The sequence below is a fragment of the Corvus brachyrhynchos genome, unplaced genomic scaffold (assembly GCF_000691975.1).
Source record: "Corvus brachyrhynchos isolate BGI_N302 unplaced genomic scaffold, ASM69197v1 scaffold116, whole genome shotgun sequence".
In the NCBI taxonomy this organism is placed as follows: domain Eukaryota; kingdom Metazoa; phylum Chordata; class Aves; order Passeriformes; family Corvidae; genus Corvus; species Corvus brachyrhynchos.
Genome location: NW_008240221.1, coordinates 12,690,158 through 12,701,858, shown reverse-complemented (window position 1 = coordinate 12,701,858; position 11,701 = coordinate 12,690,158). Strand labels below are relative to the sequence as shown.

At 43.2% G+C, this 11,701-nt stretch overlaps 2 protein-coding genes across 3 annotated transcripts in view; one reads left to right on the top strand and one right to left on the bottom strand.

Annotated features, from left to right (window-relative positions):
* The first annotated feature begins 54 nt into the window (after nucleotides 1-54).
* On the top strand, nucleotides 55-7,845 carry LOC103622806 (WD repeat and coiled-coil-containing protein). 2 transcript variants are annotated; one of them, XM_008641811.2, is made up of 4 exons: nucleotides 55-276; nucleotides 2,047-3,916; nucleotides 5,336-5,453; nucleotides 7,247-7,845. In XM_008641811.2, the coding sequence occupies exons 2-4, from the start codon at nucleotides 2,066-2,068 to the stop codon at nucleotides 7,510-7,512; spliced, it is 2,235 nt and encodes a 744-aa protein (XP_008640033.1). In that variant the 5' UTR covers nucleotides 55-276; nucleotides 2,047-2,065; the 3' UTR covers nucleotides 7,513-7,845. The 2 variants fall into 2 exon arrangements, with proteins under 2 accessions (XP_008640033.1, XP_017600560.1); XM_017745071.1 differs by lacking the exon at nucleotides 55-276 and adding an exon at nucleotides 1,673-1,811.
* Nucleotides 7,846-9,465: 1,620 nt separating this feature from the next.
* MFSD2B (major facilitator superfamily domain containing 2B) overlaps nucleotides 9,466-11,701 on the bottom strand; it is a 35,910-nt gene continuing 33,674 nt past the window's right edge. Inside the window, exon 13 of the mRNA XM_017745106.1 lies at nucleotides 9,466-11,701. This exon is cut by the window's right edge and continues 2,757 nt beyond it. The gene's annotated coding sequence lies outside the window, so the exon portion shown is untranslated.

Sequence of the window (11,701 nt, the reverse complement as noted above, 5' to 3'; positions counted from 1 at the left end):
GGGGACGGGCCCCGCATTTCGCCGAGCACCCGGCCTGTGGTGTGACTCCTGCCTGGGGAGCTGGGGCTGGGCCGGGCGGTGCCGGAGGCGGTGTGGGTTTGGGCACAGGGCACTGGAATCCGTTGACCAGTGGGTCTCTCGCTCTTTTTGCTTTCCAGATCCGCTGGGATAGTGCAAACGCCCCTTGTGACACAGAAACCTCTCCAGATGGCCCAGGAGGCTTTAGCATCTTGGTGTGTCTTATGAGGCACATTATCTCGTATCTCCCTGCCACCAGTAAGTATTGCCCAGCAGCGTGTGCGGTTCTGAGCACAGCGAACATCCAGTGTTCATTTTCCTGGAAGTGGTGGCTGCTTAACAGGACTGAGGTTGATTATAGAGGAGAGGCTGGGTAGATGGTGGAGAAGTTGCATTAGAAGTATCTTGAGTGCTCTCCTGTGAGGCAGGATTCAGTGTACTTAAACTTATCCCTGACAGACATTTCCTTAATTGGCTCTTACAGATTATGAAATTAATGGAGTGCCTTTCCCTCCTCTCCAAGGTAACCTGCTTCCATGCTTAGCTATCACTTATAGTCAGAATTTTTCCTTAGTAGCTGACCTAAATCTTTGTTGAAACTAAGCTGATTATTATCATGCACTGTCCAGAGTATACCAGGAGAACAGTGGATGGATGTTCTGTCATTGGGCTGGTGGATGTTCTCAAGTTTCGACTCACAGTCTTCTCCAGACAGAGAACCCACTTCCCGTGTTTCTCTGATCCCTGAGCTTTGTTAAGCATTTCCATCATCCTTGAGCTCAGAAGTAGGTGCAGTGGAGATACTGTTAGCAATGAGGAAGTGGGGTAATTATGTCCCTTGTGTATGGCATCCCTCTTAAAACATTCCAGAACTAACTATTCTTACTTGGCAACATTCTTACATTACTGAAATACTCAGTTTGTGATCCACTGTAAGCCAGATCTTTTTTTTGCTATACCTCTACCTAGGCAATTATTCCTGGAGAGGTATCCAAGTTGGTGGGTTTTTTCTTTACTAAGTATATTATTTTGCATTTGTATTAGGTTGAGAAGAAGCTACCTTGGCCATAAAAAACATAACTTTCTATACAATTTGAATCTTTGAAATCCACTCATGCAATCCTCTTCCTGCAAGTTTAGGGTGGTCCACAAATAATTAAAATACTGAGTGGTGCCAGGCCCTGCACATAAACTCTTCCAGTTTGACCGATTTTACTTTCTAAGAACCTTTCTTCTTGTTCTTCATGTTTCCTACTAAAACTGCAACTCATTCTGTGCCATGGCTTTGCATCTGAGCCTAATTGTATGAAGATCTTAAATTAGGAAACCATCAATTCCTTTGAACTGGCTTTTGTGCACAGAGTAGGGATTGCTCACACCTCAAAAACTAGAAATATGTGTAAAATCCTGGAGTTTTCCATAGTGTTGATGCCTTGTGTATGTCTTCTTTTAAATTCTTTTCTTGTTCATTTCCTCAGAAAAAATCTGCTTTCATGCTAACTTTCTTCAAAACTGAATTTTCTTTCTTAGAGAGCTTTCTGGGATAACCATCCAAATGCCTCATTCTCACACACTTAATACAGGATCAGATTTGTAGATAATACATTAATGCTTGGTTATACTTGTAAGGCATTACTTCATCTGACCACAAATGGTCCAGGAAGTTGAGAGTGAGCAGCAGCAGTATTTTGAGAATTGTTGATATTGAGGTAATTAGAAAATATTCTGAGAACAGCAACTTACTGATTAGAATGAAAGGACTGGTCTTGTGATGAAAATGCAGAAATTTGATGGTAAGTCTATAGAAATAGCAAAGTTTTTTTCTCTTAAAATTGCATTTCGTGGTGGAAACATCATAAACAAAATTATTGGGCTGGGAATTAAGCATAGGTGAACATTACGTGTATATTGACTTCACTGGAAGGAGAAGTCCAGCACTGGCAGGGTCATAAGCTAAATAATCATCCAGGTATTGTCCTCTATCCTCTGCAATAATTTATTTTTTCCTTCTCATTCTGTTCTGTGTAGATGTTTCACTTTAAAAGTCATGGAGCTGGGAAAGGCGAAGCTCCTGCGAACTGGCCTCAATGCCTTGCACCAGGCCGTTCACCCGGTGCTCGGGCTGGCCTGGACAGACGGGAAGCAGGTGATCCTGACTGCGCTGCAGCTGCAGAACGGAGAGCCCAAATTCGGTGACTCGAGCGTGGTGGGTCAGTTTGAACACGTGCACGGGCTGTACTGGGGCCCGTGTCCTGCCGAGGCCCCGGCCCTGCTGGCGGTGCAGCACAAAAAGCACATCACCATTTGGCAGCTCTGCTTCAACGGTGCTGACAGAAACAAGCTCCTGGTTTCCCAGATCTGCGACATCAGCGAGCCGTACCCCGTGCTCCCCCAGGGCTGCGTGTGGCATCCCAGCAAGGAGGTCTTGGCTGTGCTGACCACCCGGGATGCCTCCGTCTTGCCCTCTGTCCACCTGAACAACTCCAGAATTAATGCGGACATCAAGGGCAGTGGGCTCATCCACTGCGCCTGTTGGACCAAGGAAGGAGATCGCTTGGTCGTTGGGGTGGGCAGTGCCCTCCATTCTTACATTTGGGATGATGCTCAGAAAACACTGAGCGCTTGCTCTTTTTGCCCAATCTTTGATGTGGGAGGCTACATCTGTGCCGTGGAAGCTACACAGAATTTACAAGTCGCTGTTGCCACTGAGCTCCCTCTGGACAAGATCTGTGGCTTAAATGCTGGTGTTGCCTTCGAAGTTCCATCAAGCGTTGAAACCGAGTCCTTCCCCTCACAGTCCAGCTTGTGTGGGGAGGAAGAGTATTCCTTGGATGGAGGGAAGAAGTCACTGGACTCTGAGAAGCCCTTGTCTGTGGTTACATCTCCCGTGGATCTAACTCACATACTTTCTAGCAAACAGGGTGTTGATTCCAGCCCTCTCCTTCACCTGAGGCCCAAGGACTACCTGACGGGAAGTGGCCAAGATTCCTCACACCTCATCTTGGTGACTTTTGAAAGAAAGGTTACCTCTACCAAAAAAGTGAGCATCCCAGGCATTCTGGTTCCTGATATAATGGCTTTTGACTCCAAAACTCAAACTGTCTCTGTTGCCTCCAATACTTGTAATGTTATTTTAGTCTATTCACTGACTTCATCCAATTTACCCAATATTCAACAAATTCAGCTAGAGAAAAGCGAGAAACCAAAAGGTTTGTGCTTCTTGACCAAGAAATTGTTACTGATACTGGTTGGAAGACAAAAATTCTCTGACCCGGCTTTTCTTCCCTCTTCAAGATCAGACAAATACATGATCCGATTGATGATTAAGGAGCTAATATTTGAAATGGGTTCTTCAATGCCTGTGTCAGCTGACGGCAGCTCCAGTTTGAACCTTTCCAGTGTTCCTCATGATCCCTCTAGAGAGGTCCACCCTCTCAGCCGTGGGCTGCTGATACCAGATCGCTCTGCCCTCCAGTCTCCCACGAGCCGAAGGAAACTCATTGAAGAAATCAGGAGTCCTGTTTATGAACAAAACTTGGTGTTGAACATCAGCAACCTCAAAGACAAAAAGATTTCCATGAATTTTCCTCCAGCTGTCGAGACTCTGGATGCTGAGCCAGTTAATCGGAGTGTGGCACTATCTAACGCTTCGAACAAGCCAACGTCCCCAAAAAGGCAGCCTGAGGCAGCTTCCAAAATACCCAATTCTTACAAGAGTAACCTGTTCAGTGAAAAGGAGGCTAGTTACTTTTTGAAAAATGTGGAAAAATTGTCTGGTAACTTCACAGAATTGCAGCACCATCTCTGTGAATTAACTGAGCTGCTAAAATCTGGGAAGATAAATCTTCCAGTGTACCCATCTTCTCAGGAACCCTCTTTTATTAACATCACCTGCCAGGTAATTTTATTATTGGGCACCTTAATGGTGAAACCTGTTTATGTATGTTCTTTGTAATGCTCAAGTAACAGTCAGTAGGATTTCCATCCTGTTCCTGCAGGTGGAACTATGGTTATAAATCCCATAACTCTGCAGGCTTCCAGTGTTTTTAAAGCAGTGGGATACCCAAGAATGTGCAGCTCCCTGTCCCCACCTCACACTGGGCCAAGCCCCTCAGCTCTGCGCAGAGGCTGCTGGGACTCCAGAGGACCCACATGTGGCAGCTCAGTTGCAGAATTAAAGCCCTTTATGGAGTTCTAGGAAGGGAGTGCTTTTCCTAGGCAACTTCTAAATCTTGTATAGAAGTTTAGACAAATGAAGATTTCCATGTGTGGGAATTGGTATCAATCTCCTGCTGTCCTGTGAGGAAAACTAAAATAATGAAGACTGTAACAAAAGCAAATTGCTTTGTCTTTGAAACAGAAATGTTGCTAATTAGCATTGAGAGCACCATCCAAGGAGGAAAGACACCCTTAGGGACACAATAGATAATTCCATTAACATAGCTTAAAAATGGATTTAAAGTGAAATTTCATGTGAAAACCACTTTCTTTGGCTGAAAGATCTGCTCTTGCAAATCTCAGGCTAGAAAGGGTAAATTCCCTGATTATCAAAACCTGGCACAGATCTACTAGGTGGCTTCCAGAATTCAGATTAATAAACCTTAGTCAATATTCAAAGTAATTTAAACTCATTTTCCTTTCAATTAGCTCTTACTTTTAAACTTTATTATTGAAAAAAATTACCAACTTTTGTAGCATTGAACTCTTAAGTTCTAGGTCATATTCCCTACTCTCTTCACTGTTTCCCATTGTAAACATTTAATAATTGTATTAACATACCTAGAAAATGCTTTGTTCTGCCCTACTGGGCATATTCTTCAAAGACTGTTTTTGGATTTAAGGCTTGGGGCAGTGATGGTCAGGGGTGGGACAAACGAGCCCTTCTGAGCTTGTTCCTCACCCCAGCATCCATGAGCAGGAGTTCTCACCTCTGAAGTTGGATCAGGGATGGGTGGGGGGACATGGGGGTGGAAAACCTGCAGCTTTACAAACTCCCTGGGGAAATGTCCCTCACAGATGGAAGGATGAGGATGAGCATTGTGGTGTGGATGAAGCTCGTGGTTTCTGCAGCAGCAGTGCATGATTTTCTCTCCTGTTCTGACATGCTGGATGAGCACTGTTCCTTGCTGCTGTCGCTCACCCATCAGCACTTTGAGAGCTGAGACTTTAAAGGATAAATCTTGCAAATGGGTCTGAATGTATGTAGCATTTGACTTTCTGTAAATGATGCCACTGAAGACACATCTGTGATCCTGTTTTGGTTAATGCCATTTTAACTATACATCAAGTAGCTAATGACTGTTCCTTGCATTTGCAGAAGCAGCTTTCCAAAAGTGATGCAGATGAAAGTCGGGCTGTTCTTCTCTGTGGTGGTAAACTCCGCCTAAATATCGTCCAGCAGCTATTCAACCTCTCCCTTGTAGAAATGCAGCACGGTATGTTGGGATCATCCAAGAGTACAAACACTTCAAACACATTGCCACAGAAGCTGTGGCTGCCCCGTCCTTGAAAGTGTCCCAAGGCCAGGCTGGATGGAGTTTGGAGCACCCTGGTCTAGTGGGAGGTGTCCCTGCCCATGGCAGGGGGATGGAATTGGATGAGCTTTAAGGTCCCTTCCTACCCAAACCATTCTGTGATTCTTCATGACATTCTTAGGGAGCAACAGCAGTATGCATATTCCATCCAGAGAAAAACCCAAGGAATAAATAATGAAAGATTAGTAAAATTTTGCCTTTTTTTTTTTTTTTATAATGTAAAAATTCTTCTCTGAATCTTCTTTTACTGAGAAGAATCTTTACATTATAAAAAAAAAAAAGAAGAGCAGAACTACATATTGATGCCCCCTTATCAAGTAACTAGTTATACAGGAAAGTTACTTTCAGACAGTGTTTTACTTCTTGTCATCTGTTCTAAAGAGAGAAGTCTGAGTAACAAGGAGGGTGGGGTTGACTGGTGGTTTTGGGAGAACAGCGTTCTATATTTGAACCTGTAGCTCCAGTATCTTGTCTGCTTTAGGAAATCCTGTAGCACAGAAGCAGCTCTGTACACTTCAGCAGAGCATTTCACATCAGCTTTTTCTGTGAAGAAAACTGCCTCTCTTACTGCTGTATCTCCTCTGCTGTTACCAGTTCATGCCATGCCCATCCCATGTGTCTGTGTGTGTGTCAGTTCTGAGTGTCACACTCTGGGCAAAGGTAGAAAACACACTTTGGGATATGATCCCTCACTAGTACAGGTATTCCCTGTGCTGTATTCCATCTAGTTGCCCCCTGTATCTGCTTTCTGCCTGCTTGCAGATCACTGAGCAACCATCCCAAAGCCTATGGCTGCTGTTCTTGCCATTGTCCAAGCTTTAGTTCTCCTAATGAATTGTTGGTGGAATGTTTGTTTGAACTATACAGATGAAAAGTAGGAATAGTATTTTCAAATCCTGAGTTGTATTGATTGACTCAAGTCTGGTCCAAATTAAGCCAAAAGATTAGAGGGTTGTGTGCTTTTAAGCTACAATCTTTCTGTGACCTCACTTGTGATGTAAAGTTACATAATGTAAATTTACAAACAGCTGGAAATGCTTCTCTGAATTCCCTTACCCACCACGAGCTCTATTTTCTTGCTTCATCAGCTTAATGGATAAAAATAGAAAAATTTTCTGGTTTATCTGTATTGGTAGAAGTCAGGGTTTCAGATTCAGATTGTAAAACAAATGCTCATGATGAAGTCAAATAGCAAATGGACCAGAGATGTTGGATTTGTACAGTATTTTAAAGTATTTCTTCCTTGTACTTCTTGGAATTAAGTATAGTGAAATTATGTAATAAAAGCAGTTTCTAAGTTGTCTTTATTACATTAATTTGTCATTTAATTTACTAAATCTCTGCTTTTTATAGTATCTACACAGCTTTAGCACTGTGAAATAGCTTATCAATACCTAATTAAAACCAAGTGTGGATGCTTATGAATTCTGTTCAGACTTTCATTCCTCCTCATTTGAAGCATGCATTTATTGTTGTCTCATTTCCTAGTGGCAAAATCCATCATAGTTACCAAGTGTCCTTTATTTTTGAGATTGTACAACCTGTATCTTTTCTGTACAACCGGTATACTTTTTTTTTTTCTAGAAAGCTGTAAATATACAGAAGCATTTAATTCTAGAAGAAATTTATTTTTTACCTTAAACATACCCTAATTACACAAAAATTAATCAACAGCCATGTGCCTGTCTTCACAGGTTCCTCTTGGATCGTCCTCACAGCGGACAGCGAGGGCTTCATCCCATTAATGTTTACATCCACACAGGAGATCCTCATCAGAGATGCCAGTGCAAAAGGCTACAGTGCCTGCTCCTCCAAAACTTTGGACATCATCAGTTCCACACAGGGGTGTAGATCCACTTCTTCTGAAAGCCTGGACATTACCAGTTCTCTGGAAGTCTTCAGGGACTGCTCCTCCAAGACCTTGGACAGCAGCAGCCCTTCAGAGCAGCCCAGCAATTAAAATGTAGTTTTTGACAGTGGTTTTGCAATGCCTGTCTGATGATGGGAGGCTTTTATGTTTACTGTATGGGACTGCAAATTATCAACAGTCTCAAATCTCTGTACAATTTCTGTAATTTTTTTTGTTGCATTGTAAATTATTTATTTGATCTTGGAAACATTAACTTTTTTTTATACTGAGCAGTGTTTTTTAACTATGCCTCTTGCAGTACAGATGAGATTGAAAATGTGCATTCTTACAAGTTTCTGAGCTGAAGTTTCCATCTTGGTCTTTAATACATTGGTGTTTTTAGGTAATAGTAAACTTGGATAATAAAGAAATCCTTCAAAATGCTGCATTGTCCCGTTTCCTCTCTTCTGCTAAAGCCTGAAATATTACACTGGTGTTATTTAGGAGCAGTGCCTGCAGAAGTGTACCTGGGTTTGCACTGGTGTAAGCACCAGTGTAGGGTCATGGAGTTTGGTATAAAGTAGGATTATGTGGAACTTCCATATTGTGTGGAAGTGAGGTCCTTTTCCCCTCCTGTACCTGCCCATAACACCTCTCTGCTTCCATCTCTGTGGATTTGGGGAAGTGGTTGTCACGTGTCTCATCCTTTGTGATGGGAACATCCAGTTAAAGTCTGACAGAAGAAAATGGTCTATGGGCTTTTGTAGTGAGAGAGAGAAAATGCAGAGGGGAAATTTAGAAAAAGTTTATGTAAGCACAAGTTTATGTAACATGGATTGCAGCACTGAAGAAAAGACTAATCCAAGATTGCTCCCCATAAAATCACAGCATGATAACATTAAGCAGTTTATCAGGCTTTCACAGTGGCACTTACTGTGTGAAAAGGCATCAAGCAACTAGATTATAGAATCGGTGCTGCTGTCTCAGGACTAAGATAATCTCTTATTTTTTCATTGCCTATTTGGAAATTTAGCCACTGTCAAAAGAAATCTGTCCACAAAAATACTGTATTAAACATGCAACGCTAGCAAAAGCTGCAGAGTGCACTCAGTGTTGGGTGGTGAAACTGCAAGTTACAGCTTTTGACAAACGGGAGGAGGGAACGAGGTGAAATAATTTGGCAGTTGTGGGCTCAATCCTTTACATAACAATCATCACTTCTCAGTAATTGTCATTGTTTAATTAGAAGGTGGACCATGATTACACCTGTCCTTACCAGAAAGTCACTGAATCCAGAGCCTCAGCATTGGCTGTGGGTTCAAAGCAGGCTGGATGCTGGGGACGGTCCATGTTTCTTCACAGCTGCCTGATAGTCCTTTTTCATACTTGTTCCTGGTTCCAACATCTCACTAACCCATGGGAGGAGATGGTTAGGGTTGAGCGCTCTTGGCTCTGCAGACCACCTTGACCTTGAATTTCTCATGCCTCAAATGCTGCTTCTGTAATTTTGTTACGCAGCCAAACAGTGTATAAAAACTAGCTGCTTATTTTGGAATTGTTACTATTTGTATTAGATTGACAAAAGACAGTGTCTCCCACCAGAAGTGTGCTCATCTCAGGTTGCACCAAACAGATCTGAGGAGTTCTTCCAGCTCCCCAGGTGACCACCAAGGACTTAGCTATGCACAGGACATTGCTGTGTGGGGTAACGGGAGCAGACACAGCAAGTGCAAGACACCTGCTAAAAGCTCTTAATAGTTTGGTCAACAGATTACACTGGTTCTTCATGGTGTGCTCTCTGCATGTGGACAAATACTGCATTTAAAATATAACCCTAGGAATACTGGAAGAATGAAATCCTTATGTTAAGAGACTTGCTTATTTCATGGAATCACAGTGTTCCGATTTGGCCAAATTTAGAAATGTATCCTCTGAGAGAAGGCAGGTCACAACCATCCCTCCCCCACCAGGTTCGGGAAAAAATAAATTTTCCTCGAAGGAAAGAGATAAAAACTATTTATTTAATAAATACACAGGAAAAAGATAATGATGCTGAATAATAAAACCTCTCGATCTGCTGAGAGAAACCTGGGAAAATTTCAGAGTCCTTCCATAGATCTCTCTCGCCCCCTCCTTGGACCAAAGAGCGAGTTTATTTTGGAAACACAAGGGAAGCCTTCGTGGGCTGCAGCCAGTTTGAACAGAAACTTCTCAGCCAATGTGAACCTGTTACATCATCACAGTGACAAGCCCTAGGCAGGCAAAAACATCCTCTAGGTAAAACAGATGAAATTCCATGATGATTCCACGTATATCAGCAAAAACAGGCTGGCAGGGGATGGGTGCTGGGCCTCCAGAGTGGAGCTTTATCAGTGAAGCTGAGCAAACGACCATCAGTTCCATGAGACCTGAGCAATCCTGCCTCACCATCTACAGCAGGGCACAGCAAAAGTGAGGACATACAGCTGAAGGGTGTAGCTGAAATTCATAGTCTCATCTAAGATCATTTGGGGTAAGAAATAGATCAGGAAATAAGGTTTAGTTCTGCTCCCACACTTTCAGAGCAAACACACATGTTTCCCTATCAGCCAGCAGTGCCGCTGCTCTCCAGCTGGGGTTAGAGGCTGCTGCTGTCTAACATCTCTAAGTGGTACTGAGGACCCAACCCCTCTGAAAAGTGCCACAGCTTAAAAGTGCCCTCTCTTTGTTCAGCTCTGTCGTGCCCGTTTGTGTCTTCAGAGACTGCAAATTCTCAGGTGCAACTTAGCAAAAAGTTTCCTTCTCTGCCTCGGGGACAGACAGATGCTGCCGCTTCATCTTTTGAGTGAAGCTTCTCAGTGAGTCAGCATCTGGTTTGTGCAGCAGGTTTGGTGCTTTGTGAAGTGAAAGCCACCTGATTTCATACTTTAAGCCTACAGCATACACACATTCTTGTAACCGTAATACTCAGCACTCTTGCTGAACATCTGAACTGTGGAATTGCAGAGAGTAAAGGTAAAAAAAACACACAGTGAAATTGCACGAAAACAAAATTCCCTCCTGCACCCACCAGTTGTATGAATCCAACTGACCTTCCTATCAATCAGTCTAGAAGTTTTCTTAAGGAAAAGGCTATTATAACATTTTGAGACTGTTTTTACGTAACTATGATATGAAATTTATCTGAGGTTTATGATTGACCACTAAACAGCTGTAGTCTCTTGTACGGGACTTTGAGCTAACTTGCCTTCTCTTCCTCATCTTAGAGCTGGACAACAGATACCAGGTCTGAAAGGACATGAGTTTCCCTGGTGGAAACTCCTCCTCTCAAGAAGCTTGATTTAATTCTGTGTTTTCTGTCTGCAGCCCAGAAAGGCAAGCAGAGAAGAAAGTGAACAAGTGATACTTGGAAACAAACTCTGAACCCAAAAGCAGTTTGCTTTAAGATGTTATCCACTTTGACTATTTTCCTTGGAATGCTGAAGGTGAATAAAGATGAGAGGATGCAGAAAGGATTGAATCAAGTAGCAATTCTTTTAAAGTGCAGGAGTGACTTAAGGAATTAGTACTCAGAACTTCAGAGCCCTTCCTGAAAATCCAGTGACCTGACACAGAAGGTCTCAGCCTTCAGGGACTCCCCAGGGACAGATGTCCGAGGTAGTGTCCACCTGTTAACGTGGGGGACTTGACACAAGGGAACTAATCCAGCTAAGCCAAGGCTGGTCAGTGAGCTCAGGGGCAGGCAGGGGACTGTGAGGCAGGAGGGGAACTTGGAGGCACAGCTGAGGGCCCCCAGCACCCTCTTCATCAGTGCCTGGTGGGAACAGCAGCTCAGATATGGGGTTACCTGATCACCAAGCAGGAACTCTCAGGGAGGTGGGTAACCGTGGAAGGTTTCAGCAATATTGTTAGGCAGGAAAGAGGATCAAACTGGGAAGAAAAGACTGGGTTGATGGTTAGACTTGATGATCTTAAAGGTTTTTTGTAACTGTAGTGATTCCATGATTTTATGACTGGTGACCAGTTCAGCTACTGACTGCCAGTAACCAGCCCAGTGTGGAAGATTTGGGCTGCCCTTGCTATACTCAGCAAGGACAAGGAATTGGACATGGTTTGCATTACAGAGCACTAGCCAGTACACTTAACTCTGTCACCCTTCTCTTTTCTTCCCCTATTTGTTGGAATTGCCTGTGTGCAGGTGGGGAAGTGCTGTCCATTAGGCACCCAGCTGGTTTAATCCAATCTCCCATATTCTTATTACTGTATTTGGATATTACCTGAAGGAGAACCCCTGGAGACTGAACCTGGCCCCTGTTACTGT